The sequence below is a fragment of the Rhea pennata genome, chromosome 12, assembly GCF_028389875.1.
Source record: "Rhea pennata isolate bPtePen1 chromosome 12, bPtePen1.pri, whole genome shotgun sequence".
Lineage (NCBI taxonomy): Eukaryota > Metazoa > Chordata > Aves > Rheiformes > Rheidae > Rhea > Rhea pennata.
Window position 1 is genome coordinate 2,866,875 of NC_084674.1, and position 23,546 is coordinate 2,890,420.

Here is a 23,546-nt window from a genome sequence, read left to right on the forward strand (position 1 = left end):
AAATCTTTCGGTTGCCAAACTTGAAACTAGTTAAGAAAAACCAGTGTTCTGCAGTCAATGAAATTACTTTTCAGCATCTGGGTGCAGAGTTAGTTTCACTCAGCCTCTTCAGGTAGATCATGATAGATTTGTTTTTTTTTTATCTCCAGAGATCTTTGGAGGCCAGGCTCAACTTCTGCTGTGTGATGCATTTACCTGTGCTCACCGCTTGCCACCCCACGGAGAAGGGGGTTCTCGCCTGTACGACATACATTGTAATAGGGCTGTGATTGTCTGCTCCTGGTCTCCAGGACAACTGTGCTGTGGTGTCAGTAATTTCATCTATTGTCACAGCTTCAGGTGGACCTGGGGGACCTGTTAGAAAAATTATAGGAGAGAAGTGCTTAAAGAATTGGAATGACATGAGGAAGAACACACTGTTCTTCATCCCTGACTCAGGATAGAGATAATTTGGTCCCTGTCGAGATGTTGCACTCTGCCAGAGCTGTGGTTTAATGGCCTTCTCATTTTCTGGGTGAGACTGGGAGGCCTGAGAAGGAATGGATATGCAAAAACAGTGATTATCAGCTCTATCCACAGCCCTGATGATCTCACCGAAGCCCAATGGTGTCAAGCCCCACTGCATTCTCATTACTTGTCTCACAAGCGTGCAACTCAAAGGCCTTTTCACATTGAGATGTATCTGAATTACCTAACGGACCACGACTTTCGCTTAAAACACTCCAAGGATCAGTCTGTCACCTCACTTTTGCCAGTTTAGGACTGGGCTACAGAAGCAAATATTATTTACGGCTACAGCTTGGATGCACTCAGAAGCTGGTGAGGAATGAAGATCGTTTCTGTAATTACCATCTTGTATAAATATGCACTAGGATTTTCTGTTTCATTGCCTGGGGCCTGTTGACCAGTAAAGCACTACAAGACATAGCTGTCTGAGAGACAACCTCACTCCCATATCGTAAGACCATTGCAATCAGTACTTGTACTTGAGCAGAAATTTCCCAAAAAGGACAGTTTCCTAATAAATTCTCCACTTTCAATACATTCTTGCGCCTTTGGACTAAAATAATTCTCACACGTTGATATTCAGAGAGCTGGACGTGTTCAAATACTTAAAATACCCTGAAACCTTCCAATATCCTGTCTTTCAAATGAAAGTTTCAGTAGGTCTAGCCAGATTTAATTTTGAAGAAGTTAGAATTTTACATAGTTTTGCTGGGGCAATGGGATTAATGTAATACAACCTTGCTAAGCAGTTAGCTTGTTCAATTCTTCATCACAAGTTAGACGATAGTGTTACATTTGAGAAATGAAATTTCACTGTATCCTTCACAAATTACTTATACTGCTTGGCAGAAGCTGAAATGACCTGTCACTTTCATATTTTGGAATAACAATGGTTATTCCCAGCATTTCAAAATATCCTGGTTAGCAGGGTGCAAGGAAATATTGCCGGATGAACTCAAGAGACAATTCATGCAGATGCTATCTTAAAATCAACCAAAGCAAAAGACTCTTTGCACCTTTGTGCGATTACATGAGATAGCAAAGAATTATTAGTTGTGTCTCCATGCAATCAGGTGAGATAACGAGTGTGAGACTGAGGCTGCCTGTCACCAAGAGGATGAATCCCCTGAACGCGCAGCATCAGCAGAACCACAAGGGGGTGAGGAGGCCCAGCGCAGGGCTCCAGGCAGCCCTTCGTCCCGGGCTGCTCACGCTTCGCTCCGCAGGGGACAGGGCTGCCCCCAGGCCCCAGTGGCTCACACCTGTGGTACCTACCCTCTTCTGATAGATCCCAACAGCTTTTCAGCTTCAGAGAAAAAAAAAAAAAAAAAGGCTACCATAGGGCAAAAGGGGGAAAAATGATCATGTTCAGTCACCAGTTTCCCAAATATTTCAGGGCTGCCAGCAGACACATGACTACCATATTATAACAGCATGAGAAATCTGACCAGGTGGCCTGGTTTGTCCATGCATGGTGCCACAGGTTTCTTCTTCTGAATGTCTTGTTTGATATTCCTGGAGATCAAGCAACTAATTGATTTGTGTCCTAGACACATAGCATCTAATCTGTTATTTTAATATAAGGCAAATGGCTATATTTAAAAAGAAAAACTTTTAAAATTGATTATGACAATTCTACTTAGGCACTTGTTTTTCACCTCCCCTTCTGTTGTCACAGACTACCTCAGGCTGTTTTGTTACAGGTATCATGGATATTTTCTCATTTTCATACAGCTAGTGACAAGGTACTGCCCAACTGTCAGCATCAGAAAAGGAAGAGGGCTGCTGGGGACCAGCAGGGCAAAGTCCCCGCTGCTGCTCTGGTGAGTGATGAGATCAGTATTTTTGCTGTCACCAACAGTCAGTATCTTGTGAGAATCGCATGTTCCTCCTGCCTGTTTACTGAGCCAGTACTAAGGAAGTTAAGCAATGTCCTCATCAGCAGCCTGTTTGCAAATGTTTGTGCAAAAAAAATTCATCTGCAACAACGCTGTGGCAAAAATACAAAAATTAATATAACGGGGAACCGAGGCAACCTTCTGGGGCGAAGCGCAGCAGCTTCACTGCCCACGCGGGGCATAGCAGTCGGAGCTGTGATTGGGTTTTGCTCCACGTGGGGCCTCACACAAAACAAGGGAGTGAGCCGGCCCACGCGGCTGCCCCAAGGCAGCCACAGCACACGGCCTGTGCGGTGAGGCCCCTGCACGGCCTGCAGCTCTCCATGCCACAAAGCAGAATACTTGCGATGAGCATAAAAGCATAAATGTTTGTGTTCCCTAGCTCCTTACTTTAATACAGAGCTTATACAGTCCCAGGATAATCCCTAGTCACTTTTTGTAAGATGCTGTATACAGCATCACTTATGAACCTCAAGTGCCACTAATTTGGCCGACGGATTGATTGGCATCAGAGGCAGCAAATGGAGCATGCATATGGAAAAGCAACAGCATCTTATCCCACAGGGCGGGGGAGAGGCTGACAAACCACACTTATCTGCTTAAATGTCCAGTAATCGTTTCTCCTCTGGCAGTCTCTGATAGTGCATGTGGCCAAGAACTTCTGCATTCATATTCTTAAAGGGGCAAAAGTATTAAAAGGCTCAACAATATTATGTTAATAATAGAAATGCCCAGCTACAGGCAAGGGTACATTTGTGGCTGAAAGTTTACAGCCTACTCTTCCACATTTTGCTCTGGCAAGGCTGTGATAAAGAAGGTATTTCTTATTTCTTTTTTATGCTCTCCCCTGTTTTTTTTGAGAGGACTGAGAATGTATATTACATAGAGAACATAAAAACTAGGACTCTGCATGTGAGAACAGCCTGCAATTTTTTCTTTGAATTATTTTTAAAATACCTGCCTTATTTTTTACCTGGGAGGACAAATTGAGGGTGAAATGGGGAAAAAAAGGGTGCAGGGCTCAGTTCAGTGCTTACTCTTCCTCCACCCCTGACTTCCTGAGACAACCAAAGGAAGGAGCTACAGGCCTGGGTGTAGTTAGGATCTGAGTGATGAAATTAATCCTTGCTAAATTCTGTGTACTTTCCTTTCTGCTGGGAGCTTTGAGAACAAAGGATGGTAGGTACAGAGCAAAACCAAGTTTGGTCTTTCACAAAGCTAACGAGCACGAAAATGCACACTTACTAAAAGGGCCCAGAATTGGATTAATTAATTGCATCTCAGTTAATGTCACACTTAAAGATCACCTATGTATGGTAATGATTTGATCTCGAAGCATCAGTGGTGTCCCTATATCATGTTTGTTCCAGAAAATGAGGAAGTACTGTCAGGGAGCAACGCAATGAATTAACTGGGTGCTATTTCTGCTGTGCTGCTGACCACAGAAAGGTGCTCAGCTCAGTGTAAGTCTTGCATTCAGGACATGAACATACACTGTTTATCTGTGCTGCGTCTCTTGTGTGAGCATGTATATATGACAGACGCTTCACATGCACTGCTTGAAAACGTACTATGAACCACAGCATGTACTTAGAGCTTATGTCTTAGATTAATTACAAGATGCTGGTATTCTAATGAATGTCTCTGAGACCATGAATTGCCTTACCAGCCGCAGAAGATAGGAAGAAAGTAATTTTACAACAACAGTAACAAAATTCAAATACCTCTTACAATGAGGTCTGCAGCAGCCGATAGCTTGTCCACACTGGTTTGCACCATGCAGACATATTTCCCAGCATGCTTCAGCTGGATGCTTCTGATCATCAAATCACCAGCTGAATCCTGCTGATAAAGTAGGGAAAAGTGGTTACAATTACTTTTTAATGAGCGCTAAACATCATTATCACATGAAGGACACTGTGACTAATGGATTTATTTTACACTGGCTGATGAAAACATTAGTAATGCAAGCCATGGCCTATTAAAATTATGTGAGTCTGCCTTGAAGATAAGAGCAGTCGCATTTCTAAAATTATGGCTCCTACGAGGGACAGGGAAGCCTGGTTTGGGTCAGTTAAGCAGTTTACCCATTAAAACAATGCGACCGAGCTTATTTAAGGCAGGCTTGCTCTGATTCCTCCTTTATCTCCCTGGATGTTGGTATTCAGATGTGTAAGGTCTGCTTACATCCATTTTGTAAGGGAAAACCAGCCCAAATTGTGAGACATCTGCAATAGTTTCACAGCCTTGTATTAAGGCCAGCATTTTGATTGCCCAGCGCTTTTGTGTTAAAGATCATGAGAACAGCACTCTCTAAGGAAATCTTGCATCACCTAGCAGTGGTAATTTGTTTTCCGAACGCCAAATGCATGTCTGATTAACTGTTGAATAGAACTAATTATACTTCTGCATGTGTAGAAAGCTCAACTGGTTCTAAATTTTTCTCCAGACACAAAGCCTTTGGTGCACCAGGTATCTCAGGGTAACCCTGTGATTGTGGCTTTCTGATTGCAGAAGATTATTAAAGATTGTAATTTTAGCTTTGTGGGCCAATCAGGTAGAGTCGCTGGGAACAGCTGTCACTGCTGAGGTGCACCCTAGGCATAAATCTTTAACTGCATCTTTTAATGATTTCTCAGAGATAACAGCAAGGCTTGTAAATCGTATTTCCTTTTCTATTGAGCATTAAATTTCACTCCTGACAAATGTAAACACAGACTAGGAGTCTGCCTGAAACCTAGCAGAGCATGTGACCGTGTAAAACAGCCAGCAGAGCAACATATAGCATCTTCTACCTCTGCTGAAAATTTTTTTGATTTCTTTTCTTCTCTTTCTTGCTATGTTCATCAAATAAAAGTGGAAAAAATTATCAGGAAGAATTACAAGAGTGAACATTTTTAGTTGCAACTAAGTTAGAAATTCAGCTCCCACAAGACCTCCCTAAGAAAGCACGGGTTAAATGAGGGGTGATGTGAGCTGGGAAGGGAAGCAAACCTCCCACCTGTGGTCCAGATAGAGCCTGCAAAAGGGCTGCTCTTTTTCTTAAATCAAAATTTAGTTGGAAATTCCTTGAAAATTATTTTTGTCAGAGGACTAGAACAAAGAGCTGGAGGAAGGTCTCACAGATATGTTAACAGCTGGGTTTGAAACCTCTTAGGTTTCCTTAGGTATCTTTTATGGCACCAACTCTGATTCTCAAAATCGATACCGCAACAACTTCAAAAAAATCTAAAACTGCTGAAAAAGCTGAAGCGACCAACCTTTTGCAATTTAGGTAAAAAACAGAGCAAATCAAATAGGCAGTTGGAGAGGGAAGAGGTGGCAAGAGAGGCTGAGGCCGGTGCAGTGCCGAGCAGGGCTGCGGGGCGTGTGGGACGGCTGCCCCGGGCACGCACACGCACAGGGAACCCTGACATACTGAGGTCACCTTTCACTTCAGTTAACACTGAAAACAAACGTCATCTCCAAGCTCAGCCACATTTGTAATACTATGCACATTATTTTGTGTGGTGGAGCAACACTTATTCTAAGCACAGACTGAGACACATAAACACATCAACGTAAACTGTCTGCACAAATTTGAGGGTATCCTCTGATTTCCCACTACCTTCTGTGCCAATACAAAGTTCTACAGCTGTTACATTTTACATTTCCGTTACAGTTACAGCCACAGCAAAACTATTATGGACTTCTCTCTGGGAAAAGTGAGAAGGCACAATTTTCTCTCTGTGAGGACAAGCTCTGTAGGTCTTTTGCCTTAGAAAACTCTGCAATGTTAACACGCGTCATTCATGAGAGCACACTTCAAGGCAGGCCGTTAACCAATTATAATATTTCTACATCAACTCTAACAAAAGACTCTCCCAGCAGCGTTTATCTTCTCAGACTACGAGACACTAGGTAACAGGTCTCCTACTACTGAGTCAGCCAAATCCCTCCACTTAGTAGTCCCTTACAGTTACTTATAGTCATGGCTGTGACTCGCAATACAAAAGAGGAACAGTCTGGGGAGACTGCTTTAGCATTAATACTTACCCCTCCAACTCTTTCAAAGTGATCCCCATCTTTTTCAAAGTCTATCAGCTGTCCGTTAAATGACCAAGTAAACATAATATCTAGCGAGTGATCATGAGATACCTGACAAGGCAAGACAATACTTTCTCCAACAGTGACATCCATGCTGAAAGGTGACACCATGACCCGTGTTGGATCTACAAACAACAAAGAAAACAGAAAAAACAAGAACAAATTCTGTCTTACTGAGAATACAGAGCTATCCCAGGACTCCCAAAAAATGGTCCCAAGCAATCTACTGCAAATGCAGCATTATCATCAGAACTTTAAAAACGTAAAATGTTTAGCTGGAACAATCACTTAGAGTTAGGAAGATCCTTAGTGGAACAACTGCATTATCACATCTTTGGTTTTACTCTGGTTTACCTTTCACTTCCAGTTAGACTGAAACACCTTTAACAATTTTTCCCTGATCCTCTTCTAGTCATGATCCAGATGAGCAGGGTGAAAAAAAAAAAAAAAGGCCAGAAAAGAATGAATCAGATCTGAAAGGCTTGGTTAAAATTTTTGTAAGAGCTTGGAGACTAGAGGTCGTTTTATTGGAATCTCTCCCCTCCAAGGATTTGTTTCACACTCATACTTGGTTATCAAAATAATGATGCAACATTTTGTTGTTCCTAAATTAAACAGTGCCCCGAGAAAACACTCTCAATGTAAAATGTCCAAAACTAGAATGAAGGAGTTTACATGAAAGACATGAGCAAGTGAAATCTGCTTGTGCCCAGGTAGGGGTACTCTGTCTGTGCCACAGGCACAGCTGGTTTGCTCAGTTAGTGGCTCCGACTGCCTCACTTTTAGACTCTCTAAATGAGAAGCCGTTGATCTGGTGAACAGCTGATCAAGGGTTTTGAGGTGAACTCGGCAGAAGATCAGAAAGGTTACTGCCCAAAACACAACATTTACAAAGGAAAGCAAGACCCAAAGGCTGAGGCCAACTGAGATGTAGGAAGGGCCATCTGCTAAAAAATACGGGCAGGAGGATATATCAGCTCCACCTTGGGCTCCGGGACTAATCCTGTATTCACAGCTGGAGTTTACATGGAGCTGTTGCCACTGGCTTAATTGCCTATTTTTCATACCAGTACGAGCAAGATGGTGGCACAGAAAGATGAGCCGTGACATGTTATGCAGACTTCAGCTCCTCATCTGGGCCCAAGAATTCCCTTTGCCTCTCAAGTTAACATTTGTCTTTCATTTCTGTTGACAAAAGTGTTGTAATTTTTTTCTACAGGGCCTCAGAGGAAATGAAAAGGAGACAAAATATTGCTTAACAATGAGCCCAAAAGTCTGAAAATCATACACAGATAGATATTTTTGCTTATTCCAAAAGTCCATTTCACATAGCTGTCACAGTAAAATACTACGGGCATTATTCATTTTCTAGTATATGAAACCGAAATCTTAACTACTTCGGCCAGGGACTGTTGGCTGACTGATTAATTTCCTGCTAAAATAATAAAAATACAGGAAAAAAATATGCATCGTGCAAAACTATTCACGGAATTCAAGGGATATGAAGTTATTCCTGGATATTCAAAGACCTTATCAGAAGTCTACAGAAGGTAGCAGAAAAGATTTCATCACCGACTTCAATAGGCTTCAGCTCAAGTCCTCAGGGACTTGACTGTGTTACCTTGGGCAAATTTAATTCATCTGTTTTTTGTTTCACTTCTAACAAAACAGAGTAATTCTCAGTGTGACCACAGTAGGTGGTACGAGGCGTACCTAATTAATACAAGCTATTTTAAGCATTTAAAGTTTCTCAGACAAAAAGCAGTACAAATGCAAGTTGCTAAAATAATATTTGCTGCATTACTGCCCGGACTCCTTTCTGTCCGGCGAACGCCTCTGGACTTCTCAGTCGTTTGGCGCTCGGGAGGACGCGGGGCGGCCCCAGCCCCGGCCTGCGGCGGCCCGTCCCGCCGCCGCGGCCCCGCGCGCGAGGCCCTTCCTCCAAGGCCTCTCGGCACTGCCCCGCCACAGCCTGCTCGGCGCCCGCAGGGCGCGCCTGTGAAGCAAAGCGAAAATGCTGTTAAGAAGGCGAGCGAAGGCACACCTTGGCGACACGCAGCCAAGTGCTAATCAGAATTATTAGCTCTGCATTTTCAAAACCTGTACTGCCAGGCACCTTTTAAATTATAGCGAGTGCTTCAATGATACCAGAATTGTGCTGGTGAGCGTCCGAGTCAGGAACACAAAAGCAAAGATTCTCTCTCTCTCAGACAGCGCCTCGCTTACGTATTTGCCCACTTGCTGGGCAAGAGGGGCCACCTCGACGCACAGATACAACACAGCGAGCGGGTCCTCACGCTCCGTTACACACGGCACGGGTACGGCCGGCAGTGCAGGGTTGCTGCAGGCTCGCCCGGCTGCACCGCGCCGCCCCGCACCCCAGCCAGCGCGTTTGTCTGTAGGTGTCACTGAAGGCTCAGCGAAGCACCCGAGCTCCTTCCACCCAGCCCTTCCCGTCAGCATTGCCAGGCCCGCCGCCGCCGCCGCGCGAAGCAGACGGGCGCTCTTCTGGTGCCGCAGGCGGTGCTTCGGCGCCGGCGGCGGCTCAGCCTGCGCGGAGCGAGGCGTGGGGACGGCCGCAGCTGGAGCAGACCCGGCCCCGTGGCGGGGCGCACGCAGCCTCTCGGTCCTTCTCTTAACTCTCTTCTGGCCGAGTTGCATCCCTTAGCTTTACTGCTGCAGTTAACGCATTTTGTTTTTATCGTAAGACACCTTAAAGTTTTCTTGCTAGGTTTCTGTCTTGAATAAGAAACACTGAGCAGTGTTCCCCATGCGCACGCAGGCTGGAATCGCATTGCTGCTGCCCCTCGCGCGCCGCTCAAACCATCCTGTCCTGAGCCGCTCCTACCGCCTGGTCTCCGTGCCTCGCCTCAGGAATGCACTTGCCAGCCGCAAGCGGCACGCCGCACGCGTGGCGGGTGCGATCGAGGGCACCCATTAGCTAGTCTGAAGGGAAAGCATCCCACCCCGGTTTTGTACTGAGCAGGTGTCATTAGGAGGGCTCGTTTGCTCAGAATACACGGCTTTGCGCTGTAGCACCTGCTGGCTGTGGCTCTCGCAGGGCTGTGCTGGGTCACAGTGATCGAGAGCACACGACACAGCGGGACACCATCTGCAGCGGCACGACACAAGTGACATAAAATAAATCAGAGCCTGACGCTTGGAGACGAATGCGTTTTTCCAACGAGCAAGTCGGTCCACGACACGTGGATAGCTGAATGACGGCTGGGGACCAGAGCAGAGCAAGAAGCGACACTATGTACGCGGTGCCCGTGACCAACAAATTACAATTGAATGAAGGGTTTTTTCTGTCTAGAGGAAGGCAGATCTGTTTGCCTTACACGGCTACTTGGCATCCCATTTCCAAAGACACTTATTTCCTCCTTGACTCAGCTGTGCAGGCTGATCCGATCCCAGAGGGAAGGGATGCAGCGATATTAATAACTGCAGTGCCTTTCTTTCAAGGATATCAAAGTGCTTAGCAAACAACGAGTTATGCTGTGCCAGCCCGGGACGGAGAAGTTATAGAGCATATTTTACAATAACAAAAAAGGTTGAACTGCAACATGCTTTGCAGATTACAGATCCTGTTGTTGGCCTCAAATCAACAGACCTGAGCATCTCCAAGACTCATCCAAAAAAAGAAATAATGTCAGTATTTTTTATGCTGGTTTCTGAAACTTGTATACCTAATACCTAAACGGGTATTTGGGCATCTATCCTGGCACAGAAGAGGAGGTCAAGAGAAGATGAGAGAAGGAAATACCCAGCATTTTGAGAAATCTATCCAGGGTTTAAAAGTTGAAAAAATCAAACCTCCTCCCCCAAATTTAAGAGTGCTTTGAAAATAGGGCTCTTGTAAGGGAAATCTGACTTTGCAAGACTTTGCAAAGGCTTATTCCTGCCCTCTTTTTTTCCCTACACCTTGACCATTTCACTCTATTCAGGATTTGCTTGCACTTTCATGCTGCCAATTTTCTGTGGCAGATTCTCCATTGAAGGTCTGCAGCATATGTTCCTCTCCCTTTACTCTTTTGCCCAAAAAGGCAAAGTATTTGGCTTTGGAGGGGAAAACATGTGCAAATGGACACAGATCAGCTAGTAAAGACCTGCAGCAGCTGCTTATGGATAGAAAAAACATGTTCTGCATCTTTAAATGGAAAAAGGCAAGAGTTTGCTTTTGTTGAGGGATATGCACATTTTCTTCAAGCACAGGAGAGAGAGACCAGTGTCCCCAGCACCGTCCCTAAAGGCCATGTCTGAGGTAAAGCAGCCCAGACGCGTAGCGGCCAGGGCGGCTGCCACCGGGCGCCGTAGACAGGACATTTGTTCCGAGCTGGACACGAGCAGACCACATAGAGCAAAGCCGCTTCGGCACGCGAAGCTCCGACGCGCCGTATCGCGCCGGGGGAGCGGAGCAGGCCAGGGCATCTGTTAGCTGTTTAACGAAAGCCAGCGCGGATGACAAGGTAATTTCAGGTTCAGGCATGAATGCTCGAGTGCAAGAGTTTATGTTCAATTACCAGATGCTTCAAACAAGCGGCTAAGGCAGAGGGAAGCAAAGCCAAGCCCAAAGGGCTGCTCCTGGCGCCGGCCAGAACGGGCGCAGCAGATGCCCCTTTCTAACTTTTGATCCTTCTTATGGGGATCTAGGGATACAAGCAGTAGTTGCAAGTTTGATTAACCTTCTAACAACCTAATTGTCTTAAAAGCCATTAGTACTCTTGTGTTAGAGATCCCCATACATTTTAGTTATCTACATAAACCGTTTCATTTACAAGAATTTGAAGTAAATTTTTTTGAACTCAAGTATTTAGGACTTTTTTTTTTTGAATAGCAGCACCTTGATGGTTTTCATTTTGTTTTTTAACAAAGCAATTAATAAATGCATCACAAAGCAGCATCCTCATTTGCCATTTTACAGTACTATATTAATTTCAAGTCAATTTGTCTTTTTTTTTTTTTTTTTTTACAGAGACATTCAAAATTTCCCAGTATCTCTATCATATATATCTGGCTTGCAGCAGACTCACCTATAAATCTGACTCATTCGGGACCATTTCTCTGCACTCACTTTAGCTTTTAATACCACAGACGAGAAATCTGTTGCTTTCTAAAGCTAATAGATTCCCAGGGAACAAAGAGAGACTGTGGCCAACAGCACTTCAGTGGCGCAGCAGACACCAAACTACCTCCCAGGCTTTAGGAAGGACACGCAGACATCTAGCGCGCAGATCTGCCAGCGTGCCACAGTTGGAGAGCGTAATGCTTAAGGTTTACTTTAAACAAGAATTTGTCTGGACTTGTTAAAAGAGTAAAAAAATGTGATGTTGAGGGGATCTCCACTTGGAAAGGACAGTGGAAAGAAGCAGAAAAGGGAGCAAAGAAGAATACTTGGCATTGGCAAAGAGATATTTTACCAGCAGTTCATCAAAAACTGCATGCAGTGTTCCCCGACTCACCGCGCGCAGGCACTGCTCCTAAGCAACGCGCGCGGGCTGGAACAGGGCCAATAAATAGCAGGGTGCCTACATAAAGTTTCAGTAATGTACAGTTTCAGTAAGGAGAGATATTTACACTGTACCTAGACCTGTGCTACCAACACCGTTATTTGGAGAATTTAAGTCAAGCCTCACTGTCTTTTCAATGAGTATATTCCAGGTTAAACACATGTTACTGGACGCTGCACAGCAATCACTGGAAATTGTACAGCTGCTTTGCAAGAGAGCAGACCGGCTAGACATAATCATATCTTCTGGCCTCAAAATTATGAAAGATCTTTCAGGACAAGGTGACTGGATATAATTAAAAAAAAAAAAAAATCAATCTTGGAGCTAGCATATTCTGTTTTCAATAAGCAACTGAAGAATTAAAATCATTCAGCCCAATACATTAATGCTCAAATGTGTGCCAGTGTTTCTTCCTATTTTGTTTGCAAATTAAACATTTACCCAAGACCCTAAAGTCAAAAACACCCGAGAGCTGATGACTAGCTATCAAACATTTGGGAGCTCTCAGCACTCTGGACATCATCAGACATTATGGAAAATGCTGAAGACAGGAAAATATGACTGAACTGAAAAGATTAATAACTGGTGAGTAACTAAATAACATGTGGTATGAATTAACCAAGCAAACTACAGCTATCTCAGTAAATTCTCTGAACACTTCATGTGGCATGGCCAAAATTAATATGAAAAAGAAATGAGGAAAGGCCAAAGCAAAGTCCATGGTAAAATATACCCTGTGATACCAATTCAGAGAAACGAGTCGTGACAATTCACATACATGAGCTTCCAGGAACAGGCTCATGCTCCTTCCTAGGCCAATATACTCTTCCTGCATATAATCAGCTATCACACACATGCTCTCACAAGACGGGTAACTGATTTCGAAGGCACAGTTCTTAAAAGCAAACGCTGCCGCACCCAGTGTCCTTTCGCTGGTACTGTGCCTAAGAAGACGTAATCTCACCAAAAGTGAAGGGGACACGTATCAGCTTAGAAAAGGGAATTCACGCTTAGGACTAAAGTCACTTCTCTGATTTTAGAAATATATGCAGATAGTGGGCTCGATCTTTACCACACGCAGCAGTGATTTTTGGCAATGGAAGCAGTGACATATGGCCAGGTGTTTAACAGGGATTAAGGAATGGGGGGGGGGGGGGGCGGGATTTGACCTTTCCTGGAAAAGCAGAGATTGTGATTCAGCAGCACATCTGGTTTAGCCAGGCATTTAAGACATGCTAAAACTGCTTTCCTGAAAGAGGATCCTTACCTTGCAATTTATTTGGCTTAAATCTTGCCATATCAGAACTACAGTGGTACGGGGTATACGTAATTATTATTTTCAGACAGGTGCTTCAGGTTATCTCCTGAGCTGCCTTCCCTTAGGAAGCATCTATCCCGTTTCAATGTGGCCAAGGCTTTTTCTGGAGGAAGAGTTTAAATGCTGTTCTTCGTGACTGCGCTCCTAAGCAGCTTGTCCATCAGGCTGCCTAAGACTCACTTTCAAGAATGGCAGTTTCCTTCTCAGCTTCATTCAGCACCGAGCTGCAGCCCCGTTACAGGTTATTAACATATTTCTTAAACTGACATTGAAAAAGAGCTTCCCACAGACTGAGAAGTGTCTGAACTTCACGCAGGAGCCTGCCTGCCCGGAACTAACATCTCTGCATACCAAAATACGCATTCTTGTGTGGCTGAATAATAAATGAAGGTTAATTTAAATCTGAAAACACATTAAGAATAGAATTGCATTGAAGGATACTGGGGAGGGATGTGTCATTATAGCAAATTCAAAGACAAAACATACGAAAATATATCCACTCCACAGGCAGTACAGTGTTTCTTAAATAACAAGAGGGCACAATACATCATTTTAACCTTCATTTTACCCAGTGCAATGCAATCTTATCAAATCAAGCTCTCTCCATACAACTGTGACAAAGAAAATCATATATAATGGGGTATGGAAATGACAATCAGATCTGTCACTCACAGAAATTCATTGCTCTTTATAGCAGCGTGCAATAGTGTCTGATTACGCTAAAGAACCCAAACATATCTTCTCTATCTTGCTGTATTTCACACTAAAATAAAAGACACTTCACTTCAGAGGTGCCTTAAATGAAATCGGTGTATTTGTCAAATGACTAAACCATTTGTGACATGCTTTATAGATAGCCCGGTGAATCCAAGGTGTCACCTTTTGTGGGCTATTGATTGAAACTAGCTGGTATCCATCTTTTCAAGTATGGAATAATCTACTGCCATTACAAAAATGATGGCCATCTTACAGAGAAGGTTAATCAGATACAGGAGAAATCATATCTAATCTTTGATAAATTACAAGTCACTCAAGGATCAATCACAGCTGTCCTTGTAACCCAAGCCACGGGTAACTGTGTAAATGCAATGCCGTGCAGCAGCTCATGCAGCCCGTTCGCACAGCGGACGGAGGCATTTCGTCGCTCTGAACAGGTCAGCCCACTGCGACTGTTGACTTACAGTGTTTTTAAATATATTTTGAATAGTAATGACCTTAAATAAAGAGAATGTTGGTTTAAATGTCCAAACAGGAACAGAGCAGCAATAGTATGATATGCAGGCATTCAAACCTCGAAATTATAAAGCGACTGGGGCAGCCTGCACTTTTAGGATACAGAATGCATTTTTAGATCTTTCTTATCAGAATTGTGTATGTCTATTTTCTACACCCTCCTCATCAGGCCAAGGCATTAGGAATTAGAATATTAAGAATACCAAATTAAGAGTCATTAAGGGCTGATGCCCCACCTGAAACACACAGAATAATACCATGAAAATCACGCGCTAGAGTTTCCAGCTTCCCAGCAAATGACCCAGAGCGTAGCCATCCTTAATGTCATTCATCTCAAGTCTTGTAGCCGTCATGAATGTCTCGGATAAGCAAATGCCCTGGCATGCAGTGATTTATCAAACAGCACAAGACACGTTCAGCTTCCCAAGCAGCTGGGGGGACCACAGCGAGTCACGTTCGCAGGGAGAAGGAGCACCGCGTGACTGCCAAGCCGCCAAAGGGAAGCACTTGCTTTTTCTTTCATTTGATCAACAGTTAAAGCCGACTGCATTCAGTTTTGCTTTCAGTTTTGCAGGAGGAGAGTTGGCTTTGTTTTCCCTAGAGAATCTCAATTTGCTAGAGAATAAAAAGAACACTGGATCTAAGATTACTTTGCAGTGCTAGGAGGCTAAAGAACCTGGCCACAATTAAAAAAAAATTAAAACACGTAAAACAGGCAATTCTTTGCACATTTTGCAAACTTCTGACTGCTTCACTGTCTGGCCCTGAAGGCCCTGTCTTACTGATGGTGACCAGAGAGCCTTCTGCAAAAGCCTGGTCTTAGATGAAAAGTTGGTTATCAAAACTAAGAGCTACACTGAAACTCCCACACAGACACTGAGTATACCTATAGCTAACTCAATACTGTCAATGTTTCCTGACGGATTATCCTGCTTGGATGGGGAAAAAACTTGCATCCACAGAAGAACAAGTTTTGTCCTTGCTAAATCATTTTCACTGATTTCCTGACAGTGAGGGTCTTAGTTGTGGAGGCAGAGCACTGGGAACTCCTGAATATGTATTCATTTTTAAACAAAAAACACATCAGGGAGGATTCCCAAGTCAAGCTTATGCAGTTTTACCACTTCTTAGCCCTACCACTAAACCACAGCTGCCTTAATCCTCAAGTTCTGTGGGTCTCTGCTGCTGAACTCGAATAAGCAGTCAAGACTGCTTTCATTCTTCTAATTTATGCCGTATCTTTCTGGCCCTTCTCCTCCCTACCTCCTGGCAGACGTCTCAAAATTGTTTTTGAAATATTTCTTAACAGAACATGGGCGTTTTTGATTCACCAATTTCAGTCATTACCGAATACACTTGTTTATTAAACAGTTTGAGTCTCTGCTGGAACACAAGACAACAGAAAAACCCAATGAACGGCACAGTTTTGCACTGGAACCCATGGCTTTTTGTCATTAGGAAAAATGAGCACCTCTGTTTTCGACACCGAGTGTCGCTAGCCCACTGATATTGCAAGGGCTGATCTGCTGGTTGGGTTGTCCTATCAATCCCACAAATGCCTTCAACCGAAGTGTTCCTCTAAAGCAGCATCTGCTCCTACTATTTTATAATTAGAATATAATTAGTAGAAATGTTAGCAAATAGCTCCCATGGAGAAATCAGTCTACCGCACAAAAGAAAAATCTAAAATTCCCAAGCTTTTTACACTCTACACTAAAAAGAAACCCAGGCATTGCTCCAGTGGCTCGGTAAAGGACAGCTGGACAACAAGACATAACTAAGAAATTTTATACATGAGGCAGGACTGGACATGACATAATTTGTGGCTACTCTTGGCTGACAGGCCAGTAGGGCTATCAACTATGAAAATAACTTTTTTAAAAAAAATTTTTTCCAGTATCAAAAAAATCTGGCCAGCCTGAAGGTAAACCTCAAAAAAAAAGTAAAACTTTTTAATAAACCAAGCAATTCAGAAAAATTATTTCAGTCAAAGTCTAAATTTTCTGCTATTTAACAATGCTTTAAAACATAATATTTTATTTAGGTAGTCACTTCAATTATCTGAAATAGAAAAGTTTAAGCCTCTTCAGCCCAACTTGTGGAAATTACACATTGCCAGAGAGTACCTGCAAATGTAAACCAACTTCCGAAAGCACAACAGGACCTGCACCAACTCGGCCGCAATCCTCCGGAATCTGCGAGGGCTCCAAGAACGGAGGCAGGCGATGGGGAAAGGCCAGCCGGGAAGGAGGAGCTTTCAGCTCCCTTTTGTGCCTATTCACAGAGGGAGCACATCCCAACCCGCGCGCTGGGAAATGCCTCCTGCTAGGGGCGCACACAGCATGAGAGCCATTCTGTTAAATAGGCGTTTGAATTTTTAAAGCTTGAATCACAACCAAATGTGAACAATTAAACTTAACAGAGTTATACCAGAAAGAGAATTAGATTAGCAATCGAGGGGAAAAAGGATATTCTAGCCCAAGTCTACTCTGCAGAGTGAAGGGCAGCAGGAGTGCAAAGTAAAAATGAGTAAAATTCAGTTCTTCTTTCTGCCTGGCTTTGAGCAAGTCATTCAAAGTCTCTGCGGTCTTATTTACCTAGCCCATAAAGTGCAGCTAACAGACTTTCATGATAAAGCGCCTTGTCCTCTTACACCACTTTACATAGTATATATTCTTATTTAACATAAACTTTAACTTACAATCCTGTTGAGACTTCTATGCTACCACAAGTAAGACTGAAAAGGTCCAAAAAGATCAAGTGACAGTAAGAGCAGAATCAACAAAATAAGCCTCAGTTAAAAACAAACAAACAAACAAAAACAAACAAACAAACAAACAAAACTAACCCACAAATAACTTTGCTAAGACATTTTGGTAATGATATATCAAACAGCTTAGTTACTGGGACTAATGGAGTTCAGGCTTGAATTATTAGAGACATTTCTTTCTGTATACTAAGACAGGAAAGAAATTGAAATCATACTGGTGAAATACTGCTGAATTTCTAAGTAAACTCCAATAGAGACTATGATTTAGGTATATTCTCAGTGAAGCTAGAAGAAAACCCAGTAACAAAACCTACAGCTTTGATCACTGGTTCCTCATGATACTGTTAAAATCTTCAAATACAGTGACAGTGAAATCAGTTTCCAAAAAACTTTCTCTTATTTCAAAAGCAAAATGCTTTTGAGTCATGAAGATTTTGTCATATTCCCAAATAACTGGCTTGACCACTGTGACACAGAAACACATCCAGACTGAGTACTTAAACCTATTCTCCTGAGTCTCTGATATTAAATTCTCCCTCCCATCAGGATTTTGGGTTAAGGCAAGAGACTCTCAGTCTTCACAGGGATTTTGATGGGATTGCCCATAATCTCACATAGGTTGCATCGCAAGAGGGGGAAATCAGGTCCCCAGTACTGCTAATATTGCGAACACTACCCCCTGAGCGTTCAGCAATGCTTGAGTTAAAACCATCACACCTCGCGTGACCTGTGCGCTGCCTGGCTGTCCTTACCCCACAAGACACCTCTGAAACGAAGGGGGCAGCGCCCTAGACCCCTGCCCACCAACCCAGCCAGGCTCAGGGAGAAAAACTCAAACTATTCAAAGCCTCCAAAGGTTGGTTCTGCTAGGCTGCTCCCCAAAATGCTTCTGAGAAAACGTACAAAAGGACTGATACGTCCCCAAGCCCTGTCCCAGATTCTTTCTTTCAACGCTCTTACACTTTTTCCTCCTACTAGCGAAAATGTACTCTAAACACTTCCCTCTCTGTCTTTGATGTTAAAAACACGGCCTTCAGGCCTATCTGGTTTTAGTCACTATTTCCAAGGATACAAAGTTCTGAGGGTAATAGAGTCATTACCACATTTACCTTTCTTCTCCCACACTGATCCCTTCATCTTTCCCCAGGAATGGAGACTGGCAGTCATTTTCTCAATGCGGGTAATATTTAGATCATTTTTCCCCCCTCTCCGTAAGCGCACAGTTGAACTGAATTGCTTAGGCAGGGGGAGATGCAGCTCCTGGGGGACCTGCTCCCATCTTCCATGCCAGGACTGATGGCAGCTTCCTCTGCGGTGCTGCTTTCTCACCCAGTCTGGCCTTCCTTTACCGAGGTTCGGGGCATTCCCGTGAAGCTCACATGTGGAAGGTCACCCTATTGCCTGCTCTGGAAAAGGACAAACCTTCTCCTCCTTTGGGACGAAGATGAAGGTCAAACTCATAATGTTATTCGACTTGATGATGAGATGCCTTCTTGAATGAGCAAAGAAGGGAAGAGATTTATGCCCCACAGCAGCTTGACTGTCATGTTTAGTTCTCTAAGAACCAAAACAGCAAAACCTTAAAAAGCTCAAGGAGACAGCTCATCCACTGTGAGAAACTCCAGGTAACACCACTAAGAAAAACAAAGTTGCAGGAACTGAGAATATGACTCCTGACATCCAACTGCAATTGGGCTCATTTATTCTAAAGTAGCCAATATATGTGCTGAGCCAATAGCATAAACTGTTAACCATCAGAGCCCGCTGACACAGGGAAGGTCAATCAGTTCAGCTACCTCCAACAGACTTAATCTATCGACCACTTTTCTGGCTTGCTCTGCATGGGGTTACTGCCTCATTAACTGGATTGTACTCGCCTGACTCTGACTCATCCTACGCATCTCAGCTGTTCCTAGTTCTCTTAGTAACTGTTCTCCAAAGTCTAAATTAATTCACTGCAACTAATAGCTAGGGAAACGGGTGGAAAACATAAGTCAAACATATTCCTCTTCTTACGGATTTGTAAATGTCCCCAGCCTGACAGTAATTTCCAGTTAACAAGCCCTGGCTAGTCTTCTTTTGTTACAATTAATCACTGGGCAACAGAACTTGATGCTAATGCTTTATATACAACCGCATACATAAACACACAAACATAATCAAACATATTATATTTACCCTGATTAAAATATATTTCAGAAGCTCTTGATCTATGTTTCATTTTAAATATGGTGAACTTTCATTTGTATTCAAAAATTGAAAAAATACTTTAACCTTTCTGAAATGGATCATGTTAAACTAAATTGAAGCAAGCTGATGAAAAAGTGTTAATCAACCTGCTTTTGTCTCATTGAGAGTCTGCATTTAACCTATAGGTCATCTCCTTTCTCAACTGATATACGGATTTGAACTTCACTGATTAGCTAAACAACCCAAACGTCTACTGATGGTAATACTAAATGAGAACTGAACCTCTTTTTTGGGATAGGGTAAGAAAATTACTAAAAGGAAGGCTGCAAGCTTTTTGAAGAGTTATTCTAAGATTTTTTTTATGGCAGGAGGGGTTGTAACAATGTAAGGTCTGCAATACCTTGTGGGTTTAAGAAAGAGAAAAATGGGGAAGTTTCTTTATTTTCCTTTCTATAGTGAATATGGACATAATGGCTGAACTCTTTTAAAAAGAGTCATTTTTTCCATGTTTGTACTCCTAATAGAAACATTTATAAACATCAGCCACTTGCTCTTGTCTCAACTTCCTTATTTATCTGTGTAATTATCTGTTTTAGACCACTGATGTGACTGAGAGTTCGCTAGAGGCCGGGGGGACGCAGAGGAGAAAAGAGAAGGTGCTGAGGCAGGAAAAGACTCTTCTGCACTTACCATCTCCCAGAGCAAACAACTGCCTCTCTCTAAATCAGAATTTGTACCTGGAGTAGCTGTTCTACGGGAGTCAATATATTTCTATTTCTGCGTTTAAAAATATAACTCTAATAATGCTAGTGTTAAGTCCAAAATTGGCAAGAGAGATAGGTTAGAGATCTATGCTTTTTAATATCAAGCTCTTCACCAGGAAGACTTTTATCACATTAATGGCTAAATCACACTGATTGTAATGCAGCTGAAATGAGGCAATTAGTAAGGCCTGTGACAGCCATAGAAAATGAAATGCACAAGTTTTCGATGCAAGCCAGATGGATAGCTTCAATATATTTCTTATTGTCTGCTTGTGGTAATATGTTCAATTAAACTGAATCAGTACTACAGAAGACCATTTGAATTGCCTGAAAAAATTAATTGTCTGCTGCAAATTTAATGAAGCTAAACAGTTGTATTATGTTTACAAGTTTTATTTGTTATGATCAGTAAGTGTTTACAAGAAAAAAACTAATCTACTTCATTCAACTAGCCCTAAGAGCAGCCTACTGCTATTTTACAGTTTATTTCACCTACACGTTTCTTTGCTATTTTCTGCTTTTATCCCGACAAGCTGACCTAATTTTTTTCCCTCCCAAATAGGAAGCAGACGGTTCTCATGGCCGGTTCATTCAGTAGCTGCCATGAGTTAAAACCAAGTAAAAACCCTTACTGCAAAAAGGCTACAACTAGCCCCTAAAAACACCAAGGGAAGCGCCCGGCGAGGTGATCCTGGTCCATTTTAAAGTACAGTCCTGGACCATGCCCATCCCGTTGGACCCGTCGCATTTAAGAAGCCCCAAGGCAAAGGGCAGTGTCCAAGAGTAGGGCAAGGCAGCTCTGGCTGCACCTGGAAATAAACAGGTAAGACACCTGAAACTCTAAAATTCTTGGTTAATTCTTATTAGCACTTGGTTAAGTGCTATATGAACTTAAAAGCTGCCAAGACCCTGAGGTAAAATAATCCCTACTGGGACAGCAGCATCACCACCATTTTCTAGTTGAAGGTTTTCCAGCCAGGATCAGTAACGGAGACCCAGCAACCTGCAGCCGGCAGCTTCGGGGCTAAAATAGTTCAGAGGAGGGAAGGGGATGAGGAGTGGGATGCACAGGCCTCTCAGTTGCAACTGTGTCTTTTGTGCAGGGCTTTAGACCATAATTTTACTTAAACTTAACCAGAGATCCCTAATTGTGTCCTAGAAATAATTGGTTTCACTGGAAATAGTCCAATTAGAGCTGAAAATATTAATTTGCAATTTTATAGCCAAAGATTATTGCTTTTATTGTCAATTGTTAAAATTTAGCCTTTGCTGCTGGTTGTGAGTTAGAAGTCAAGATGCATTTCCAAAGTTAGAAATAAGTTTCATTTCATAAACATGAGAAAACAAGAACTCAAGAATAAATCACTGCTTACTTATTTCTACCACTCTCTATAATCCTTTTTTCTTATAAAACCCTGATCTAGAGATTCAGGATTTGCTCACATATAAGAACAACAGCTTGCATGCTAAAATGAACTTTTTCGCTCTGAAATTATATTTAAAACAGTGTGTGTCTGATAAGGAACATTCATAGCTTGACTATATATAAAAATTGTGTCCAGCCACTATTTAAAAAAAACCCTCTAACAATAATAAAACTTCTTTTGACTTTTTCAGAGCCCTAAGTCTTTGAAAACTGTAGAAAATGTTGGCTCTGATACCAGCCAAATACACATCAAGTATGCTATCAAGCATAATTATAAAAAGCCCCAAAAATATAGACAGCCCTAAACTGCTGCTCAGGGATTATTACTTTAAACTCTACCTCTCTTCTTAACTTATATTTTTTGCTTTCAACATTAAGTGTCACTTTAACCAGTTCCTTCCTTAATGTCCGAGGCACAACAAACATAAATTTAAATTACACTGAGTTGAACTAACAATGAGGAAAGTAAAATAAAGAACTTGCATGACTTTAAGCACTGTTGGATCAAGACAGACCTTCGAAAGAGTGACAGAGGTGATTCAGGTTGTAAAGGATTAACCACTAAATGCACGACCTACGGGCAGAGGGTATGGAGAACCAGGGCAGTTTGCCTTCTGAGCAAAGCAGCAGAACGTATTCAATAGGGGAAAATTCAAGGAGCTATAGAGAGGGTGGTTAAATGGGTCGACACAGTAAAGTACCTGCTGCATTTTTTCTTGTGATTTATGTAAAAAACCCTATCCTAATGGAATGCCCTCCTCTGGGGGAAAAATTGATATCCCCCCCAGCAACTGATACAGCCAGTTACTCGGAAGTGACTGGCTATAGTGATCTTGACTACTCGGAAGTACTCAAGTCACAGCTGAAAACAAAGCTGGTACAATTAATGGTGCTAGAGCTACTAAGTTCACTGATTTAAAAAGAACAGACTCTCATGAAAATACACATGCCAAGCTCCCTGCAGAAAGATTACCATTTGGTACAACTGTAAAGTAAAGCCACTACATAGTTGTTGTGCAGCCAGATCATGTCCTAAAAAGGACAGGTATTTTGTTAATCAATCCAAAACCTCTGCACAGTTAGGTAGATACATTTCAAAAAAGCTACACATATTTCTGACCAAGAGCAAATGAGGGTTACTGAAGACCACTCTGTTTACTGATGAAGTCAGCAGTGGTGCTGTTTGGGGACGGGAGCCATTGCAGGCGAGCCCAGCACTTGCTGATCTCCATAGTCCACGTGGTCAAACAGGTAGATTTAAGAGCGACATTGAAGCCAAAGCACACGCTAAGGAGCTGAGTCAGCAAATACTAGCCCTGTTACACTGAATCATTGTCTGTGACAAAGGAAAGAATGATTTTTAAATATAAAACAAGACATAAATAGGTACATGTGCCATCCTAGGGGTGAAAGGGATTTTGTAACGAACACTCAGCTGTGCTTAGGTATGGACCTTGCAGTATTAAAACTCATATGATAACACTCTTGAGATTCAAATGGAGTTTATCTATGGCTGGCCAAGAAAAAATGTGAATTGTATTAACATGTAAATATTTCCAAAAGAATAAAACAATTTTTTGGAAACCCACCAAGGATCTCATTCAGACTGCATGATTTTCTGTAAGAGTTTGATCTCTACATTTTCCAGGTTATATTCCTCAGTCTATTATAGCATGCAAATTGGATTAATTTAAAAGCCTGACTGGACCCTTAAGATGACAACCAATCTCTGAATGCATTATACTAACTTGTCTTGTAAGGCAGTTACGGTCGGTTATGCTGAGGCTTCAAAGGTAACCCCTTCGAATACTTCTCACCATTCCCTGCCGCACCTGGCCAAAACC

General features: G+C 42.6%; 1 protein-coding gene across 8 annotated transcripts in view; it reads right to left on the reverse strand.

Annotated features, from left to right (window-relative positions):
- The window catches only part of LOC134145559 (contactin-4), a 368,498-nt gene that overhangs the window by 11,413 nt on the left and 333,539 nt on the right, over window positions 1-23,546 (reverse strand). For all 8 annotated transcript variants that reach the window (XM_062585142.1, XM_062585140.1, XM_062585137.1 and 5 more), the window contains 3 exons: window positions 6,441-6,616; window positions 4,130-4,250; window positions 196-354 (listed from right to left, as the gene is read on the reverse strand). In XM_062585142.1, coding sequence (XP_062441126.1) covers window positions 196-354; window positions 4,130-4,250; window positions 6,441-6,616 — 456 coding nt within the window. The remainder of the gene's footprint in view (window positions 1-195; window positions 355-4,129; window positions 4,251-6,440; window positions 6,617-23,546) is intronic.